This window comes from Chroicocephalus ridibundus, chromosome 8, assembly GCF_963924245.1.
Source record: "Chroicocephalus ridibundus chromosome 8, bChrRid1.1, whole genome shotgun sequence".
NCBI lineage: Eukaryota > Metazoa > Chordata > Aves > Charadriiformes > Laridae > Chroicocephalus > Chroicocephalus ridibundus.
Window position 1 is genome coordinate 20,821,441 of NC_086291.1, and position 20,027 is coordinate 20,841,467.

The 20,027-nt window shown below is 38.9% G+C and overlaps 1 protein-coding gene across 3 annotated transcripts in view; it reads right to left on the reverse strand.

Moving 5' to 3' along the window:
• DPYD (dihydropyrimidine dehydrogenase) overlaps positions 1-20,027 on the reverse strand; it is a 365,350-nt gene that overhangs the window by 170,827 nt on the left and 174,496 nt on the right. For all 3 annotated transcript variants that reach the window (XM_063344207.1, XM_063344208.1, XM_063344206.1), the window contains 2 exons: positions 12,998-13,182; positions 5,361-5,576 (listed from right to left, as the gene is read on the reverse strand). In XM_063344207.1, coding sequence (XP_063200277.1) covers positions 5,361-5,576; positions 12,998-13,182 — 401 coding nt within the window. The remainder of the gene's footprint in view (positions 1-5,360; positions 5,577-12,997; positions 13,183-20,027) is intronic.

The following is a 20,027-nucleotide window of genomic DNA, read 5'->3' on the forward strand; positions in this document are numbered from 1 at the left end:
AAATCAAAAGCATGTTCTAAATTCCTAAAAAACGAAACAAAGTTCACCTAAACATATTTGCTGCAGAAATCAGTACAATATTCAGCTGTCAATCTTGAAAAACAATGAGGGAGCGATGCTGTCAGTAGGACAGGATAATAACATTTCAAGCAGATGTTCAGGCAGGGCTCTAATTCTCACTGAACTCCCTTGGTAAGCATTTAATTTCTTTATCATATGCAAGCTAGGCAAATTGTACTTCATCAAAACTGTATTGTGAAATATTAATATTTCATATTATAGCAAAACTCCATAGAATAACCTTTGTCATATTAAGAACATCAGAATTTCAAATGTCATGGTTCTGCATTTTAATGCATCTTAAATAGCTTTTTGGCTTGGCACCATAAATTATAACTAGTTTAATCTAAATTACTATGCTGTAATATCATACAAAAATATACATTTTGTAATACAGATTCACTTCTGTGAAATACTAATGTTATGGAAAACAATGCGTCGTTGTACCATGATTTTTACCACCTTCAATTATGAAGCGAGGTGCACACAGTGCAAATGTACAGAGAGAACTAGTTGGAGCCTGAATGCATATATTGTAATAACGCAGCACACAGAAATGTGATATATCCTTGGTAAATTAATTAATTCTCTACCAGCAATGGTTTTAATTTAGAAATGGTTCTGAAAATATATTGTAAAATGTACAACAGTGAATTGTATAAACATATATTATGACTAGAAAGTTTTCTCCACTATGGTTTTGTTCAAATTTAATCTAGTTTTAATTGTAGCTCTGTTTTTTAAAATCATCCATGCAACTTGCTCCATGTATAATGAAAAGAAAAATATTAAAGATTAAAAATGAAGTTAGTCTGCATGTTGATTTCTGCCGGTTCTCATAATAAAGGCAACTGTTTCCACGTTATTGAAAGCGACAGCATCACAAATCAATGCATGTCACAACAGAATAAAGACAGATGTATCTGATTAATGAGAATTAAATTTTAGAAGTGAAGGAAGCATCTAAAAATCAAAGCAAACATTTCTGCTATCCCAGTTGTTTTTTTCCTCTTTCTAAGCAGCCCATACAATGCAGTGAGAGAACAACAAAGCCTGAATTCTGTTGATAAAACCAAAATTTCTGCTATAAACTCACTGTGGTAATGGATATGGTATAGAGAGACGTGCACACATTGCATAACCTCTGACTTATTTTGATACTATGCTTATACAAACTTCCTGATTACAGGTTTAAATGCAAATGTTGTGTACTAAACAATACTCACTAATAAATTCTAAGTAAATAAACCAGTTTGGTATAATGCTTTACTAAAAAACTCCCACTCACAGTTATTTGTTTAATTAATGCAGTAGCTCTCATTCTGTGGGTAGTTTTCTGTTCATCTAAGCTCTAAAAGAGGTAATAATTGGTATTCCTTTATTGTGGACTCTATGATATGCAGCTCCCCCATTTCCCATCAATAGCTTGGCAACAGAATTTACAAATAGTATGTTGCGGCACAGAGTTATCTGAATAAGACAGAAATACTATTTGAACCAACAGCGCAATGAGGTATTGATCCTGCAGTCAAACAGGGAAGACGTGAATGTAGGAAAAGGTGTGAAGGGGCATTTTTATTTTGCTACCATTTGTCTTTCCTAGTGATAGTCCATTTTAAAAAGTTATTCTCATTTCTTGAACAAATCAAATCTACTTAATACTAAAACAGCTGTGCGAAGATGTTTAATTTGGTAAATAAAATTCTTCAAGTCGCTATCCCCATCGCAGATACCTACAGACACATACAGGTACAGTACTCTATAATTAATATTTGCATAATGCTATAATATCCAGTACCATCTAAAATATGTCGAGTGCGGTATACTTAAAGGTATAAATACTTCTGAAGGAGTTTCAGCTACTTCTCATGCAAGCTTTTTTTATGTTTCAACAATAGTACAGTAGTACGCAAGAACAAACTTCTGCTGAATCACTCGGAGTTGAAATCCTCACCCTACAAACAGAAAACACTACACAGGTTGTCATGAAGGCAATTATGCAGCAAAATATGTGGGTGTTTTAAAAGGGAGTGAGCACGGCACGAAACAGTTAGTGCTATGCCAGCTCCCTCTGTGGCTTTCAACGTGTGATGCTCTCAAGGTGAGGCCAAGACAGACGAGGGTGGGGGAGACTGGGGGAGTAAATTATGGCCCAGGGACTAGAATTGCAGCATTGCTATCCAACAGTTCCCCTACACAAGAAAGCATGGCCTCTCATGGCAGGGATCCCTAGCCTAGTATTATAGAAGAGTTTTCTGTGCTAGGTAGTGAAAGAGGGAAAAAGGAGAAGTTGCTCACATGAAATGAATCCTCTGTCTTATGAGAATCACGGCTCTCCAGCCTGACTCCTTTTTATCTCTGTCCTTGGATCTTCTTCTTCCAAGATTTATCCTGCTTTTCTCTCAGATCTTACTCCATCACATAGTAGTGAATGCACGGAAATCTATGGTTAGGCTGTATGTGCTTTCACTAGCTATACGTCACCCAAATTTAGCCTGCATCAGTCACTTTTTGCTGAAGCGCCAAAGGATGCCCATGGTCAACAGGGAAGTCAGTGGTTTCCCTGACTGAACACAGTGATGGATTCAGTAACTGGCTCTGGAAAAGGGAGCAATTCTTCTGCTGCCAAGTTCCCCATTGCCACACCGGCAATTTACGCTTGGCCTTTCACTATTGCAAATAAGAAAGAAGTCCACAAGTTAAACCTAACCAGGACAGACAAAATGAGGAAACAAGACGGATGAGCACAGAATCCTGCTCGTATCACACACAATCAAGGCTGAAGTGAAGGAGCTGCCAAAAACTGTGTCTAGCGAGCTCCCTTCCTCCCAGAAGCTGTTCCACTCTTGGGAACTTTCCTGTCTGGGCAGCAGCTCTGCCTCCTCCCACTGACTCTGCAGGCTCACATCAGGAAATCTTTGGTCCTGTTCCTGCTACGCAGTTAGCCTGGTCTGAAATCTCTACTTCCATAAGTACCACAGCCCAAGAGAGCATTCTGCTCTCTCCTGAACACTACACAAGATTTATGTCTACATAATAAGAAGCCAAGTTCTAAAAAAAATTGGCACATTATGCCAACCTATATTATTCCAAACTCTCTACCTACTCCTTGTTCTAGCATTAAGTCAACAAGAACAGTCTTTGTGTAATACTCAGTGTTCACATAAGAACTGCTGTACCTCATTGAGCTTTTTTTTCCATTTGGAATATTTATTTTTTAGCATTAATTACCATGCTACTATTATAAATAAAAGCAATTTTATTTCTGCAGCACCTCACAGCCAAGCATCTCAGATCATGTCAGCAATACTAAGGCTTAACACCTGTGGGAAGTGCACTACTGGGAAGAATACAAACAACAGCAGAAAAACTAGGTAGTACTTGGGTGGGACACAGTCCTACTGCACACAGCAATATGCACCAGAGAAAGACTACTGCCTCCTACTGAACTTTAGAAGAAAGCTTAGCTAGAAATAATGATCACTGGACTAGAATTCATCCAAAGCACTTTTCTGAACTTTTTCTCTTTAAATTAAATAATACCTACAATATTTTGTATATAAATGCAACAAAAAAAATATTTTTAAAAAACATATTTTATAACCCCTTAAGATACTTGCTTTTAGCAATCCTCTCATTTGAAAGTTCTCCACCCCAGTCACACCTCCAGAGCATGGCATCCAGTGGAACACGTTGCAGTCGCCATTTGAGAGATGACTCAGAGTCTGCTGCTTAGTGGAGTACCAACATCACTTCCTACAACATGCATGTCTTTCCTCCTGAACTCCCACCCAAGCTGGAACTCAGCCAGTGTCTGTTTAGCTCTTGAGATACACAGTAATCAACGTGCAGTCTGGCAGGATTGTGAGCATACCAGCAATAAAAATGATAAATAAATAAATCTCAGTACTTGCTATAAGTTGCCTTTAGCCTAGGCACTGAATAATTACAGTTGACGGTATGTTATACACATAAGTCACTTGTAAACATACTTGAATGACATTTATGTCCTAAAAAGTGTTTTAATAAGAAACCCTGTGAAGTAGATTGGAATCTCCATTGCAATCCTGAGGAGCACTTACTTCTTTAGGGCTGCTTCAGGTATAAGCGACAGCAGTCACAGAAGCCAGTCTGACGTATTTTACACTACGCTGTAGTAATACAGCACTTTGTCCTTAGACCTTCCTCATATTAGAGGGCCACCTTCTATAGTTAATTCACTTATGGTACTCACCCATTTAGAGGTGGCAGGGTTACAAACCCACTTTTCCTCCCCTGCTAAGGTCTCCATCCATCAGCACATTTTTACATCCCATCTCTGAACCAAGAATAAAAGCTCCTTGTTTCCAAACTCATCTCAAAAGCTCTCATCAGCCCATGCTACTGTTTGTCACTGGTTGACAACACATTGCCATTATTCACACTGTTACTCAGGCCTATACCCAAGGATTTACCTTTGATCCTCTTCCCCTCTCCACAAGTCAAACCACATCTACATCCCAGCCCATATCCTGTTTCTTTTCTCTGCAATACGTTTATCAAAAGTGTTGTTTTCTTTCACCGTCTAAACTTCTTACTCCATCTCATTTTGCCATTTTGAATGTAAGCAGAAACACATTCCGAATGCCATTCTCAGGTCAAACAAGCAATTACACACTTTAATTCTACACAACATGCGTTATTTTAGGTGCCACACTGAGCCATAGCCTTCAAGACTTAATTCTAACTCCTTCTTCTTCCACTCCACGTTACTGAAGGTTTATGACACTGTACTACAAACCTTCAGCACAACTACTCTTGCCTTCATAGGCTTGTTTTATGTTGCCTCCATCTTCATCTTCCACTACCCACCCAGCCTCAAGCTTACACCCACATTATCACATTGCAGCTGCATCTCAATTTCCATGGCTTATCTTGGCAGTCCTTGGCACAGAAGCCGCCTTTCGTGAGTTGCTTGATAAAGCTGTTACTCATTCCCTTTGCATTCTGATCCCTCACAGAAAACATTTTCGCTGCAATACTTTTTCTAAAGAAGGACTATTACCCTTACTAGTTGGCTAATATTAAAAGGTCGGTGAATAAAAGGGAAGAATATAACAACAATCAAAACCAGAAACTGTGTCACCTTTATATTGCACCGTTGGAACCTCCCAGACTGGTCGACCTACACAATGTACCATACCCTTCCCTGCTATCTTTATGCTAGCTAGATTTAATTGTGTTGTTCCCAAAAGATTCAGGTTTTTCAACTATACAAAGAAATGGTTACATGCTAAATACACCTTGAAATATTTCCTTACCTTATCCAGGGAGAACGTTTTAGTGACAGCAAAGCCCCATCCAGCTTCAAAAGCTCTTCGAATCATTGAAGAACTAGTAGTAGGGGTTGCACTGGCAAGGCCAAAAGGATTTGGAAACTTCAGTCCAGCCATTTCTACACTGATGTCTACTAAATCGATGGGAGTATAGAAGAGCGGTAGTTCTGGAACAGCAGAAACTGCAACACCGTGTAAGGACTGTAAAAAAAGAAAAAAATCACAGATTCTTTTGCTGATTCATTTTTATACAATTTATTATTAACCTTGATAAAGAAACAATTCATAGAAAACAACCCAAAGTTTAAGTATTCTATTACGTTTTCAGACGTGCAAATCAGCAAAATATGCAAACACTTGCATATGTAACATTTTCTGTCCAAATAACATTCGTGCTGAAATATTATGCCATACTGGAAATAGCCGAGGAATAATAATAATGAAAGAGTTATTTCACGTCCTGTACTGCTAAGCCCGGTTCAGTTCAAAGGTTTGTTCAGCCATTTTGAACAGCCAGTTCTGATCCCTACAGCAGCCAGCAGCAGTGAGACTGAAAAACACCCCACCGGGGTATGCACAGGCAGACCCTTCCTAGATTTCTTCCCAAGCGCCAGTCTATAAAAAGTGTAGGGACTTGTGAAAAATGAGGGAAGGCATCCACATGCAGGATCACTCAGCCCTAACTCAATGTATTTTGAACTCCTGCACCTTTTTTCCCCCATTTAACGATTTTTATCTAGCCTACACAATGGGATAAATATCAATACATGCAAAACTATTATTGTTTTAATATTTAACTGTGTTACTATGAATACTTTAAGGGTGACTAAAATTAGACTCTGATCTGGGATCAACGAAGAACATACACATTATATCTGTGACACCACAGTCACTTTTGCTTTCATTTTAAAGACAGCCTTTTCTCTGGAGAGTCGGTGAAAAGCTTTCAATGGAAATGTTGCATCTAATGCTGTAAAAATTGCAAAGAGAAAAATCTTTCTCCATCTCTAGATACTGAACTGCACCCTCATCAGGCTGTGGTAGGTAGAATTAAAATCTGTGCTCACTCAGACGGTTGACTCAATGAAATCACAAAGAAATAAAGCATGAATTTCTAACATGGAGAAGCCCTATACAGTCTGTGTTCCTAATAAGTCACAGCAGTTTCTTCTGTCCTTAAAATGAAGAATTCTTCAGCAGGACAAAAAGAACCACTACTGGAGGTGTGGGAAAGATTTTCTGTAACAGAGTAAAAACCACAGCCACTTCCAAATTGCTGCCTTTTAGGTTTGTTTGGATTAGGCTTTTGTTAAGGAACTTATTTACCCTACTTCTACCTGTGAAAACTAACAGGCATGGATGGGATGAGGGGTTTTTTGTTTGGTTTAGTGACTTTTGTTTCCTAGGCTGGCTGAAAACCTGAGAGTTCACATGTCTGTTTTCTTTTGGGACTGCCTGGATTCACATCTCACATTCTAACCCCAGATCTTCGATTCCTTGGACAGAGAGGATACATTCAGGGGCCAAACTTTCTGACGGTCTTAAAACACTGAAAGTAGTGGAATTGCCCTAGCCTAAAGGATGCGAACGTGAATGTATACTTAATGGTGCACTTTTTGAGAAAAGCTAAGCTTTAAAAATCCCTAACACGTGGGACCAAACTCCCTTCAGTATCACCACCTCTCCCAGCTGGCAGCTGATGCAGCCACACCGTAAAAAAAGCCAGGCATCCCCCATTTCCTCCCTCCCGAGTCCTCACTGCTTCCCCTATGTCATACTCCACAGGGCTGGTTTCCTACACCAGAAAAATCTAAGGTCTTAGAAGACCAAACAGCCCAGCACTCTACATCTCAAAAGCTTTTTGTTAACTGACAAATCAAAGAAAAAGAAAAAAAAAAAGAAAAAAGAGGTATTGTCTTTTGATTATTCTGGGTTTGATTTCACCCTTTTAACTTTTTTTTAGTCTTTCTTAACTAAAATTTCTACTGCAAAATGTTGTTTGCAATGCCAAAACAGAATTTCCTGGATCACATGACTGAAATTAAAGCACGTTTTGTATGTTAGCACTTTTTGTCTCCTACATATTTGGAAGTGGGGAAATGTGCTGAAACCAACACTGATATACTGAACTCTTACACTGAACTCCCTGATTTTGATTCTGTAAGACTGACAGCAAAGAAAGACTTAAGGAAAGGTTTTTAGCCAATTCCACTCTATGTGCACATGCGAGTAATAAACTTAATTTTCCATTTTGAAAGCAGTTATTTGTTAATTCATTGGCTATCCAGAATTGTTCAAATGTTCTCTGTGAATATATTTCAGTCTGTGGATCACTCAACTATTCACTGCTTGTATAACTGTAAATACTGATTGCTATAAACAGACAGAGAGATTAAGTGCTTAATATGCAGCTTAAGGTACATTGTACTGTTTCTTTTCCTAAGCAGGACAATTTCATACCTAAAAAGTTGTTCTCACCTAAAATAAGTGTTGCTTGAAAGTGATTCTTAACTAGAGACACAGAATGAGCTTTCTGTTAGAAAATAAATCCTATACGAGACAAAAAAAATAAAATCCACCAGAGCAGCAAAAGTCTTTTGAATCAGGAGGTTGAACACATCCATGGAAAAATAGGCCTTGCCTCCTGCATGCCATCAGGCAAACTGGTCATAAGCAACTTCCCAAACCATATGCAAACAGATCTATTCTTCCTGCTAATCTCCCCCCTCACGAAGAGGAAAACCACAAACAATTCCACCCAGACACACTCAAGCAGCGCAAGAAGTGCCTAATGGTTTGTTAATGAGGAGGTAACCCAGGTGGAGGTGGCAGGAGGAGGAGAAAAAAGGTTTCAGTGGAATAAACCAAGTCTTTAAAAACACACAGGGGCAGGATGCAGCTGAAGGTTCAGTAGCCAGCGGCTATACATCCTCGCAGATTTATCTCCCTCCTTCCTACCACTTCCCTTTTTGCTCTATTTATTTTTTGCTGGTTGTTCCTTTCAGCACAATGCTTATAAAAGAAATAAATTTACTAAGCCCTGATGTGTTGTTTTCTACAAAGCAAAACTTTTGGCAAACTAAAATGTTTTATAGCTTCCTGAAAGCAAAATCATCTTTATAATGAAGGATTTCCCTGACATTGCACAAACAAATAGGAAAAGAAAGCCTGCAGGCAAGGGTTTATTTATAATAACTCTTCCTTTGATTTTTAAAAATAGAGACAAAGTCCTCTAATTTGATGCCAACCAGCTGAGCTAACAATATTGCAGGTACTTATTGTTCCAGTCATGGCAATTTTTTGGATACTGGAACAGGGTGCTGAAAAATCCCCATCCCGTTGCATGCGGTGGCCCTACCTTACTCTAACCAGGATATGCCTAGAGGCAAAAGCAGCACAGTCTGTAGTGCAGGGCTGAGAGACAGGAACTCAGCTTTAGACCTGATACAATTTGTGACATTCATTTGCTTTAGATGGAGAAAATTCTTAACCACAACGGTATGGTCTAACTCCATTTTCGGGCCTTTAACAAAGATAGACTGTGAAAGTGAGTAGTTGTATTACTGTTATTTTTCACAGAGAGCCTTCTCTACAAATCCTACTGCCTGGAAGAGCTTTCCTGAATACTGTCATCTCAATCCTGCTTTCTCTATTTTTAAGTCTGATCTTAAAACGTATTGTTTCTCCCTTGCATGTGCTTCTTCCACCCTATCGTTTCTCCCTTGCATGTGCTTCTTCTATCTTCTCTCCAATTATCCGTTATTTAACTCTGTTAAATATGTTTAAGTTTTGTTAAATATGTTAATGTTATTTCATGCATCCTCAGAATGGTTGCGGAAGGGATGCCTGAGGACCACCGAGTCCAACAACGTTGCTCAAAGCAGGGTCAGCTGGAGCAGGTTGGTCAGGGCTCTGTCCAGTTGGACTGAGATTTTTCTAACTTGCTTCCTGGCTTTCTGTTTCTGGAACAGACTGGAACATGTTTACTCAGTTGTAAGCAACAAAAATACCAGGTTTCCTGCACCTGCATTTACTCCACCTTTTTGCAAATGCTGCTTTGTTACTCATCTCCACGCTAGTGTTTCATATGTTGTTCTATCTAAACAAAAGGACATTCAATTTTTCCTTTGGTTATCCTGAAAAGAAGCAGACAACATAACTAATAGCTTCTAAGACAAGCTTCCTGGGAACCACCCATCTCTGCTATTGATTATGAAATAACGTACATTCATGCATGCTTGAGGAATGTATGAGAATGGTCAACCTTCATAAAAGAATCAACAACTATACTCTTCAGATACAGAGCCCATATATTTTTGACAGCATAGATAAAGAAAAAAATAGCAAATATACAATACTGGTTCAAAATAACACACTGATGTGCTCCAAATTCGTATAGAATAGCATCTTAGTGAAGTGCAATTTATATCAGTTGGGATTCAGCCCTCTATTCTTTAAGTGTATCATGTACGTTTCAGTCTAGGAAAAATATAAAAGGAACTGTCCACACTGGGGAGATTACAGTAAAGAAAAGATAGATTTAAATAAAAGAAAACTTATTGTGAACCAGAGAGGAAAAGTCACTTTTTAAGAGGGATTTTAGTGAGAAGAAGATGTCAGCTTGACTGCCACATATGGGAAAACGCTCCACAGGTAAGTGTATGAATGGAGCAGGAGTGAAGCATCAAGGCTGGCCCAGTGGTCCAGGAAGAAAACACTGGAAGAATCACAATGTGAGAGCTGTCTTTGCTCTCAAGGCAAGCATAGAAAATTAGAAGTTAGTCCTGCATAATTGTGAATTAATCCAAACATAGCTATTATATTATTAAATCCCATACACTGATCAAAAATAAATGAATTGTAACAGAGGCACAGGAGAGAATAGCAGCCTATATTGCTTCTGCGCAAGATCATCAAGTCAGTGTTGGACAAAAGTGAGGGCCATTGCAATCCCAAACTAAATACATCACTGAAATTATTTTACAGAAATTTTTACATCATTCATGGAATAACAATAAAGGTTGAATCCTGAAAAAATGTTGTGAATAGCAGATAGTTGCATGAATCGGTCTGATTCTGTTTGGATCTCTAATGACTCACAAAGAACGGTTCTAGGAAGACTGACTATATTTTCTAACAGGTTCTACTACAACTATCCTTAGTTAGGCTTTGACTGGTCATGTTTATAGAAACTAACCTGACACAGCTGCAGGCAAGAATTTCTGAGATGAACCTATGCTTCATATAGTGGGAGGAATACGTTAAGAGGCAGGAGATATTTAGGCAACTAATGATGGAACGTTTCCAGCATAAGAGCAGCCAAGAAGCTTCTGTAAATAACTCCCAGTTTTGAACATAAGGCATTTCTGCTGGAGAGTCCTTGAGTCTGGATCTCATGCTTCACTTGACCATGTGCCAGAGCTTGCAACGACTGGAGTTTCAGGGCACATCTCAGGCCCATCTGTTTGCTTAGCCTTTTGCCTGGAGTAGGCTGGGACACGAGCAGTGTGCCATTCAAACGGTGCATTCTGCAAGAAGTCGGGATGGCGTTTTGAGTTTCAGGCTTTGACATGGTCTTGGGTTGGCTGAGAAATCCTATGGAATACTTTTATTTTGCTAAAGGCTGACTGCATTATTTATAGATCCTGGTGCTGAGATAGCCGGCGATTTTGGAAATGGCTACCTATTCCCGTAACTAAAATGCCAATGAATAGGTGGTTTCAATGTATTTATTTAAAATTTAATGTGTACTCGGATTCAGACACTCAGATCACAGGGTTGCTTCTTGCCTTAGAATCTCACAGTAGAGACAAAATAAGGTAGTGTGTATTTTTTCATTTGATACGGGAATTTTCCAGAACACAGGTCTGTGACCTGGATGTGCACACACACACGTGCACAAAGGCATGCACACACCTACCCCTATAAACACCAGGGTAACACAATCCTTTCTAAACAACTTCTTTAAAAAACAAACTCTCCTCCAGTCACTAAAATTTCTACCAGGTCCAAACACTGGTGAAGTAAATTGCCAAATTACAGCACGCTGCACCACAGCAACCAGATTTTTACAAGGGCTGCACATCCAAATAAATGCCCCTGGGCAACCCATTCATCTAACAGCTGGAAAGGTGACACTTGACATTTGGAAACTTTCCTGTGAAGATTGCTGTAAGGCTTTCCCATTAGCTTCCTGGTGAGACTGTAAGGTCGAATAAGCTGCCTTGAAACCTGCAAAGGGTAACGAAAATGCTCTAATATCACAAGCCTGCTTGATTTAAAATTCTAATTCTCAAGCCATGACTATTCAGATTTTTTCTGAAGTATTCAATACATTCCAGAGGGGGAAAAAAAAACAAGCTTTGAGGAGGAAGCAACATGATAAAGGAGGGTTTTTAAGTGATGCGTGTATTTCTAGAGGTTAAAGAGGAAGGAGACAAAAAGGAGGAGATAGCCCCTTCTCCCCCGTCACAGTTACCCAAATTCACTGCGCACTGAGAAATTAAGCAAGCAGGTCAGGGATTAAAGATGTTTCACACTCAGCATTTTCATAGGGTCTAAGAATGCAGGACACAAACAGTGCATTAGAACAAGTGAGAAAAAATATGCACAGATACTAACAACAAGCTTTCAGTTGAAGTATTTTTAGGAAGTGAAATCAGACCCCAACAGCATGAAATTGCACAAACATGCAATCAGACAGGCTTTGAGCAGATGGATGGGGGAGAAAGACATCGAGCTGTTACAGTCCCAACTTCAGTTGTTCAAATCTCTTTTTGTGGGAGAATGAATCATGTATCATGTTTCTGAAAAGTTCCTTGCACTACGAACACGCTCTTTGTCAGCTGGTTCTTCACACACAGGCTGTGGCTCCTGTCTCTGCAGGTTCCTCTGCAGCTCCTCTAGACCTTGTGCTCTTTCTTCTACTAGAACAATTAGGGCAGAGGTGCTCAGCCAGGGACACACAAGGAGCACCGGAAGGGAACAAGCAGTTACCAGGTTTTTCAAGTCTGTACCCCTTAAACTCACATTTCTCAGGTAAATTCTCCTTTGCATTATTTTCCCCTGTGCATTCTTGTGTCCAGGTCATCAGCCTCATCAGAGCAAACTTTGGTTCTGGTGTAGATAATCTGAGGGCTCTATAAACTACTAAAGTACAAGTACATGCTTGTACTTTAAAAGTACTAAAATTGTCTTCCCAGGTAACAACATTGGCGGTATTTAATTTTTACTTTATGCACTACTGAGAGATTTTACTTTTTAATACTGATGGGGCTCACTTCTTTTCCCCAATTAACTAATTAGGACTTCTACTTGCACTGTGTATTGTGCAGGAAGGCTTGCTACCCTTGAGTGGAATTCAGAGCTGGGGCCAAGAAAATGTTGCTTGGATTTTAGTGTTAAGATAACGTAAGAAAGCTGGGTTCAACTACCCAAACTCAAGTATGTGATCCAAGTTGAAAGAATCTATAATTTTCAAATCACCAGATAATCTAGGTATTAGTTCCTCAAAAATTGTATTTTTAAATCTAAAACACAATGAAATCATTTTAACAATCACAGTAAAAGTATCTACAAGCAGACAGAAATGGGAAAGAGAAAAGTACTTTTAAAAAAATCACCTGTATGTATCTGTGCATGTACCAGGAAGCCTGTTTTCCATCATTTACTGATTCCACTGTAGTGTTAGCAAGACCGCCAATGTCGCCCCCTGCAAACACCCAGGGTTCACTTGTTTGCATTGTTTCCGGATCTACTTCAGGAAGACCCCATCTGTTAAACTTGATAGGTGCCATGGCCTCTTTAACTGTAATTAAAGTGAACAACAAGTATGTTAATAGAAGAAACACAAAATTGTTGCTAAAATCTGTCAAATATACACTGATAAGAATAAGAAAAGCGGTTCTGAGTTCTAGTTCTTTCAGTTACTGAAACGTAAATTTACAGTAGAAAAGTCCTTTTATATACACGAACGTTTTTGTTGAGCTAGTGAAGCTATGTAATTGCAAACGGGACTCAGACAGAACAACACGCCTTATACAGAACAGCAGCTTGGTAGTATCAGAAAAGTAAGCAGTTCCTGTGTGCCTACAAAGCCAGACTTGCGTACAAGATAAATGCACACAAGCATCACAAGAAGTGACTGACTCGGTGCTGGCTCAAGAAATAATTGGTGCTAATGTTCTTCTGGTCCCTCCCTGGGAGCACACTGCTTATCCCAGCAGCTGGGATTCACAAAGTCATTCTCACTGGCATTCTTCATCTCCCAGTCCAGCACTTCTGAAAATCCTATTAATGAAGAATATTAACAAAGGAAAAATAAATACTCACCCTTTCCCTCCACCCATAGCTTTGTAGTGCACTTACCATATCAACATGCTTTTCTCCTGAATAACCTACCATATACTCTCTTGTGCGACTTAATATGCAGCATATGATTTTTGAGGTTTAAAATGAAAAAAGAATGTTTATGATGCAATTCCCAGAAATCAATTTAGATCTCCAGAATTTACTTCCTATATCTATTAACACTCACAACAGAAATTATACCCTGCTATTTTTTGACAGGTCATTATTAAACCTGACTGAAAATTTTCAGATGGAACATTTTCCCGCCAGGAAACGGTATGCTATCAAAGCTTTGGCTTCACAAAGGGTGTTGGTTTAAAAGAAATTTAATTCTGAAAAAGATATGTTTCAATAAAGTCAAAACCATCTTGACTCAATATTTAAACCAGAACATCCTGAAAGTAAGGATCACTTTGAAACTTGTTACGTATATTAAGAATAAAATCATAAAAACACAATCAAAATGAAATGCTTAGATGAAGACAATATCTTTTGTATCTTTTTCACTGCAGTTTCTGATGTTTTTTTAAAGCATGCATTAAGATATCTTAATTTTTTTCATGTTAGTAAACAGCATACGTAGGCATTCTGCACATGAACTATTATTGTCCTTAAAAATAACATGGATGTGAAAATAAAAAAATTAATTTTATACTGCATGGCATTATATTGCATGGCATTAAATACACATAAATGCTCAGAAGACTCAGAAAAAATTATCTTGCTCTATATTAATATGATCTTTATTACGCAGTTTAAAATTATTTTGTTGTAATCACGAAGACACTTCAAAGTAGCTTCATGGAGAAAATCACTTTTTCAATAAATATTTTCAGCAAATGTTGATGATGTACACCAAAACGAGGGGGTTTTACACAGTTTTGTCTACAGGAACTGAAGATTCTGCGATAAAATGCAGCTTAAAATTGCAATGTCCCTCAGGGATGTACCACTAGCAGATGCAGATTGCCAAGGTCAATTAAACTGATGTAGTTGTGCTGTCATATATGTAAAAGAGAGACCTGCCAGTTTAAGGCACGATTATTTCTCCAACATGAGGGCAACGTCAGAGTATTGCCCCAGCGCATACCTGAGCGCACAGGAAGCTTCAAACACATCTTTCCTGCACATCATCGTGATGGAATTTTCTTCCCAGGCTCTGGGAAGAAAATCTCCCAGAAAGAAGAAAATCTCCCTTCACCTCCAAATCATACATTAGAAGTGTATTTCAAAGCGGTGGCTGTGTATAATCCGGAGCAAAATAATAAAACAGAAAGCAAGGTACAAACGTTGTCACCTACTTGTCCCACCTACGCTCTCTTCCTCACCCTTGGCATACACAAATACCCGAAGGACTCAAATCCAAAGTATTTTTTTGCAACTTGTTCAGAAGCCAGAATCACAGAAGACAGTTTTAAGCTGAAACACTGTAGCAGGTTTTCATACCAAGAGTATTTAATCTATCTTCAAGACCTATTGCTTGCACAATCACTCCCACCCTGCGTGTACTTGTGGCTTAACTTGGCAAAAATAATATTTGCGTAGTAACAGCATCAAAAACTTATTAAATGTTTTCCTTTAAAAATATTTAAATTACTGAAAGATCACACCAAACACAACCTTCAGACTGAGACATTTTTCAGTCTGGAAAATGAATTTTTTGGTTTGTTTGCTTGGGTTTGGGTTTTTTTTCCGTTTCTTTCTTTTTTAAAAGAGGAAAGTGCTGATAATGACTGATAGCAGTTTTATTAAGAATGCTTCAATAATATTTATAAATCAATACATTAACTTTCTCTTTATGTCTCAGATGGTCTGTACTTCAAGAAAGCTTTTGATCTTCTTGTATTTGTCACATATAGGATAACTTGCCGCATGCGGTGGTACCATCTCAGCATGGGGTCTAGACTCTTCTCGCAAGCTAAATACATACAGGCTTGTAAAGACATGTTTGGAAAAAACCCAGAGGAAAACTTGGTGCTGCGGGATTTGGTACCGGGGATTTAATAGATGACTTTTGTTTCTCTGAGACACGACTGAACCACAGTAAAGATGTCAAAGGGCAACATGCTATTGGAGATGTAGTTTTTCAGAAGAAATGATGTAAAACTGGAAGTTCTGACTACTTTTTTCATCTTGCAGAAAAATAGGGTATTACCTCTTTTATCCTGGATCTATTACATTTTTCAAATCTATCTTTGGATTGCTTGTGCTAAAATAGCTGTCTGGACGTAATTATACCAATAGCTTTTTGAGCACAAAAAATGCCCAACGTACCTTCACCTGAAACATCTCCCCAGGGCCCGGGGATTCGTCTGCCTGATCAGTATTTTTAAAACCGGGAAAGAACATTTCCCTGGTGGCAAGGTTGACATGGTATCTGGCAGCTATCTCCTTCTGTCTTTTTTATAATCTCCAAGATTTAGGTTACGTAAAAATAAGGGCATGATTTAAAAGCATCTTATATAAGAGTTCCTAACGTCCTCACAATTTGGATCTGGCACCCAGGGCAACTGTGAGGCTGGAGGTACCACCTCCCAGGCCACCTGCAGAAAGAAGGGAAGAACTCTGGTCTTCACAAAAGGAAGTCCCTTCCCTGCCCCTGCAGGGGCTGAGAGAGACTCTTAAGAGCCAAACCTGAGCTTGAAAGGAGGTGATCCCAACTATCGGTTCTCTGAATTGCTGTTTGACACTGAACAAAAAGCAAACTAGATACCTAATGTTTTTGTTGGTGCATTATTTGGGACAGGGGTAAAGAAAAGTGTCTTTTAAATCCCTGCAGCCTCACACCCTTTTTAAAACTAACGTTGCTTTTCTCTTGAAAATTCAAAGTACAATCCTGTGGCTGTGCTGCTTTCTCCATATCCTGGTGAGATATTATATATCATTTGAAAAGATCCTTCTGGATGAAAGACAACATACAATTGAATTATTCTAATGCTATCAAGTGATGCTAACACAAATAACACCAAACAAAAGGACAGTTCTGAATATATATTCCAAATTTGCTATATTCACAGAGCAAACAAACACAAATGGAAAAGCAGCAGCAAATTATAGCACTTGCAAAAACAATATTAAAATATAAGTGAATACAGAAAAAATATTTTAATTAACAAAACAAATCAAATGGAAAAGATTCCTCAAATAAAGCTTTAAAAGTGAGTCTGTGTGTGTGTTTGACTGCCATGACTAATTATGTATCCATGTAATGTGTGTTCAATTTGGGCTTATTTAAATAGCAGAAATGCTCATTAGCTGCAGTATATCTGTGAAGCTTCAATAAACAGTTTAATGGTTTTTATGTTTAACCAATTTCATAAGTTCCTGTAATTTTAGCTTTAGTAGCTCATTAATGTTATTTTTGATATCCATCTTACAGACTTCCTTTACAGTGAACAGTAGCATTACTTCAGGAAAATACAAATATACTGTAACTTTCTTAATCTCAAATATAAACCCACAGCTGTCACATGCGCCAGCAGACTGACTAACTGCTGACACTGCCCAGCCTAAATGCCCAGCAAATAAAGAAAGGCACAATCACGCTTCCCACAGTCTGTGCCCCATTAGTGTACTTAAAAAGTGATCTGACTGGATAAAACTGGGTCCAGGTATGCTAGGAGGGGCTCCTGCTGCAAGCTGGTACGGACTTTGTTTTCTGCCTGTCAGCAGCAAGCAAATGTGTACTGATGCCTCTCGGGCAGTTAATAGGGCTTTAGAAGTCATCACAAAGCCACCTCTGGATATTGGAAATTGGTAATCATTTCAGGGTGCGGAACTGCTGCACTCAAACTCATTCAGTAAACCTATTTGTGGAGAAAAATCCTATTCCAGTGACTCAGCAGGAAAACTCCTACCTATTTCACTAGGAATCCTTTGAATCTATATACATTTCAGTTTTATATAACATTTTTTTTTAAAGTCTGGTGACTAAAAGCCTATTCTGTGGGTGCAAGGCAGATGCTGTGCTACTAGGAGACACCAGGTCACCCTCATGGGCATTCCCAGCTGGGGCATCTCAGCCACCTCTCTTACAGAATCACAGAATGGTTCGGGTCGGAAGGGACCTCAAAGACCATCTAGTTCCCACCCCCCTGCCATGGGCAGGGACACCTCCCACTAGACCAGGCTGCTCAAAGCCCCATCCAGCCTGGCCTTGAACCCTTCCTCCCTCCTAGTCTTTCATTAGGTAGTCAAGGCTTCAGCGCTTCGAGGCTGAAGTCACCTCGTTGTCCAAGCAGGCTGTGTGAAGAAACTCAACACTCCCTGCAGGCTTGCTGGCATCGGCACCATTTGAAGTTCTGTATTTGTACAAAGGAAACCTAAAATCTTTTTCATTTGCGAGGTCAGAGCTTTGCACGCTTTTTCCCTAGCAAATGCTTCTCCATGTATAGAAATAATTATTAAGTAGGAGTGGATTAAATAATAAAACTGTAAACTGTTTGTGCAAAATTATTTTGCTGTATGTTGAACTATACTGGGGGGGCAGTAGTTATATTCTAGTCAGCCTTCTGGGGTTTGCTGATTCAGTTTCCAAGCAAGATGACAGTCATACTAAAAGTAAAAGCAAAATATCTGCAAGTTGTAACTGATTCCCAGAAATGTGAAATAAAAGTTTGCCCTTCAGTTACCATGCAATAGCTAGTTACTACCAAAAAATCTAATAAAACATATTTTTTGCTCACAAATAGCCTACTATTTCTGGGGGTGGGGGGTTGCAAAGGCAGTATTTGGAGTTTGCTTGGATATTTTTTGCGTTCCCCTTTTTTGCCTCTCCAGGAAAATAAAACAGACATTAGCATGCTACGATTCAGTGTTCTGGAAAATGGCAATACTTGCTCTTTATTGCTGCCTGCTAAACAGAGTGTGGAACTAAACTTAGGTTGCCAGCTCCCTATCCTGTCTTAGTCCCCTGTCCTGCACTGCATTTTGTAGTGCGTTTTGAGCAAACGTACTATTTTCCGTACTTTCTCCATGGTTCTCCTCAGAAACTCCAGGCTTTCCTCAGAAATTCAGAAAAGTAAGTCAGAAAAAGGACATTTGTTCCAGTGCGAAGTTTTGCAGTCTAAAAATATTGTTCCCTTTTGCTTATCAGAACAAAATAGATCAGCAAACGGTCATTCAAAGTTTAAACTTTAAAAACCAGTTGGACTGGTGTTAAGTAGAATGTTGAGGCTGTACGTGGTGCTAGGGAGTACACAGAAATACATTTGTATATATTGAGTAGCTGCAATTTGGAATGGCGACAAAAAATATTTCAGTAATTCACTAATATATCATAGGCCTCCAAAATAACAAACCAAGCAGAAGAGCAGGAATATGAGGAAAGGTACAAAATTCTCTCACAGCTCTTTATTTATGTGGGTCAGTTATGATGGTTTGAAGGCACTGGTAAGCTATGCAATAAAAAAAAGCAGCCTGTGCTTGCAAAAGCTTTTTTTTCAACAAGGAGAAAAACATTTTTCTTACTCCATTGGCAGTAGTTTGATTTGAACGATTTGTTGAGGTTTTTTTTACTGGTTTCAGTAAAGTGGTAATGTTCTTAAAATAGTCTAGAAGGCAACTCTCCTGTTTTGTCTATTAGCAACTTCCCGAGCATAAAATGGACTTAGGAGTCCATTTTTTAAAATTAATGACGCATTTATCTGATTCCCAATGGGAGGGTGAATACCTACTGAAACTGTTGCTTAAAAACAAAATAAGCATTTTACTCTAACGAAACAAAAAAGACTAAATACCTACTGTGAGCACATGGAATCTCACTTGCAAATTTAATAGCTACAGTGCAAGAATAAGAAACATCTTGTTGAGGATAATAGACTAGAAAAATCGTTCTAACCTATGAGCCACTTTGGCTCAAAACAGCAGTTACCCATGTGCTTATGCCCTGAACACTTTGCTAAATCTGAATTTAATCCCTCTGGTTTTCATAGTATTTTCTTTATTCTTACATCAGTAGCATCAGCATTTATAGAATCACAGAATGGTTCGGGTTGGAAAGGACCTTAAAGATCAGCTAGTTCCAACCCCCTGCCATGGGCAGGGACACCAACCACTAGACCCGGCTGCTAACAAATAGGACATATCCTGCTAGCTTAGCCCACACCAATACTTCATTTGCAGTTCCCTGAGGTGCTTTACGAATTAGGTCAATTGATAGAGCTCTTCGTATGAACAATTAACACGTTTATCCAACCTGCATCTGAGACATCCAGTCATAGAATAATTCAGACCAGCAGGGCTCTCTGGGGGTCACCCACTCCATCCCCTTCCAAAGTTACATCAAGTTCGAAGTCAGATCAG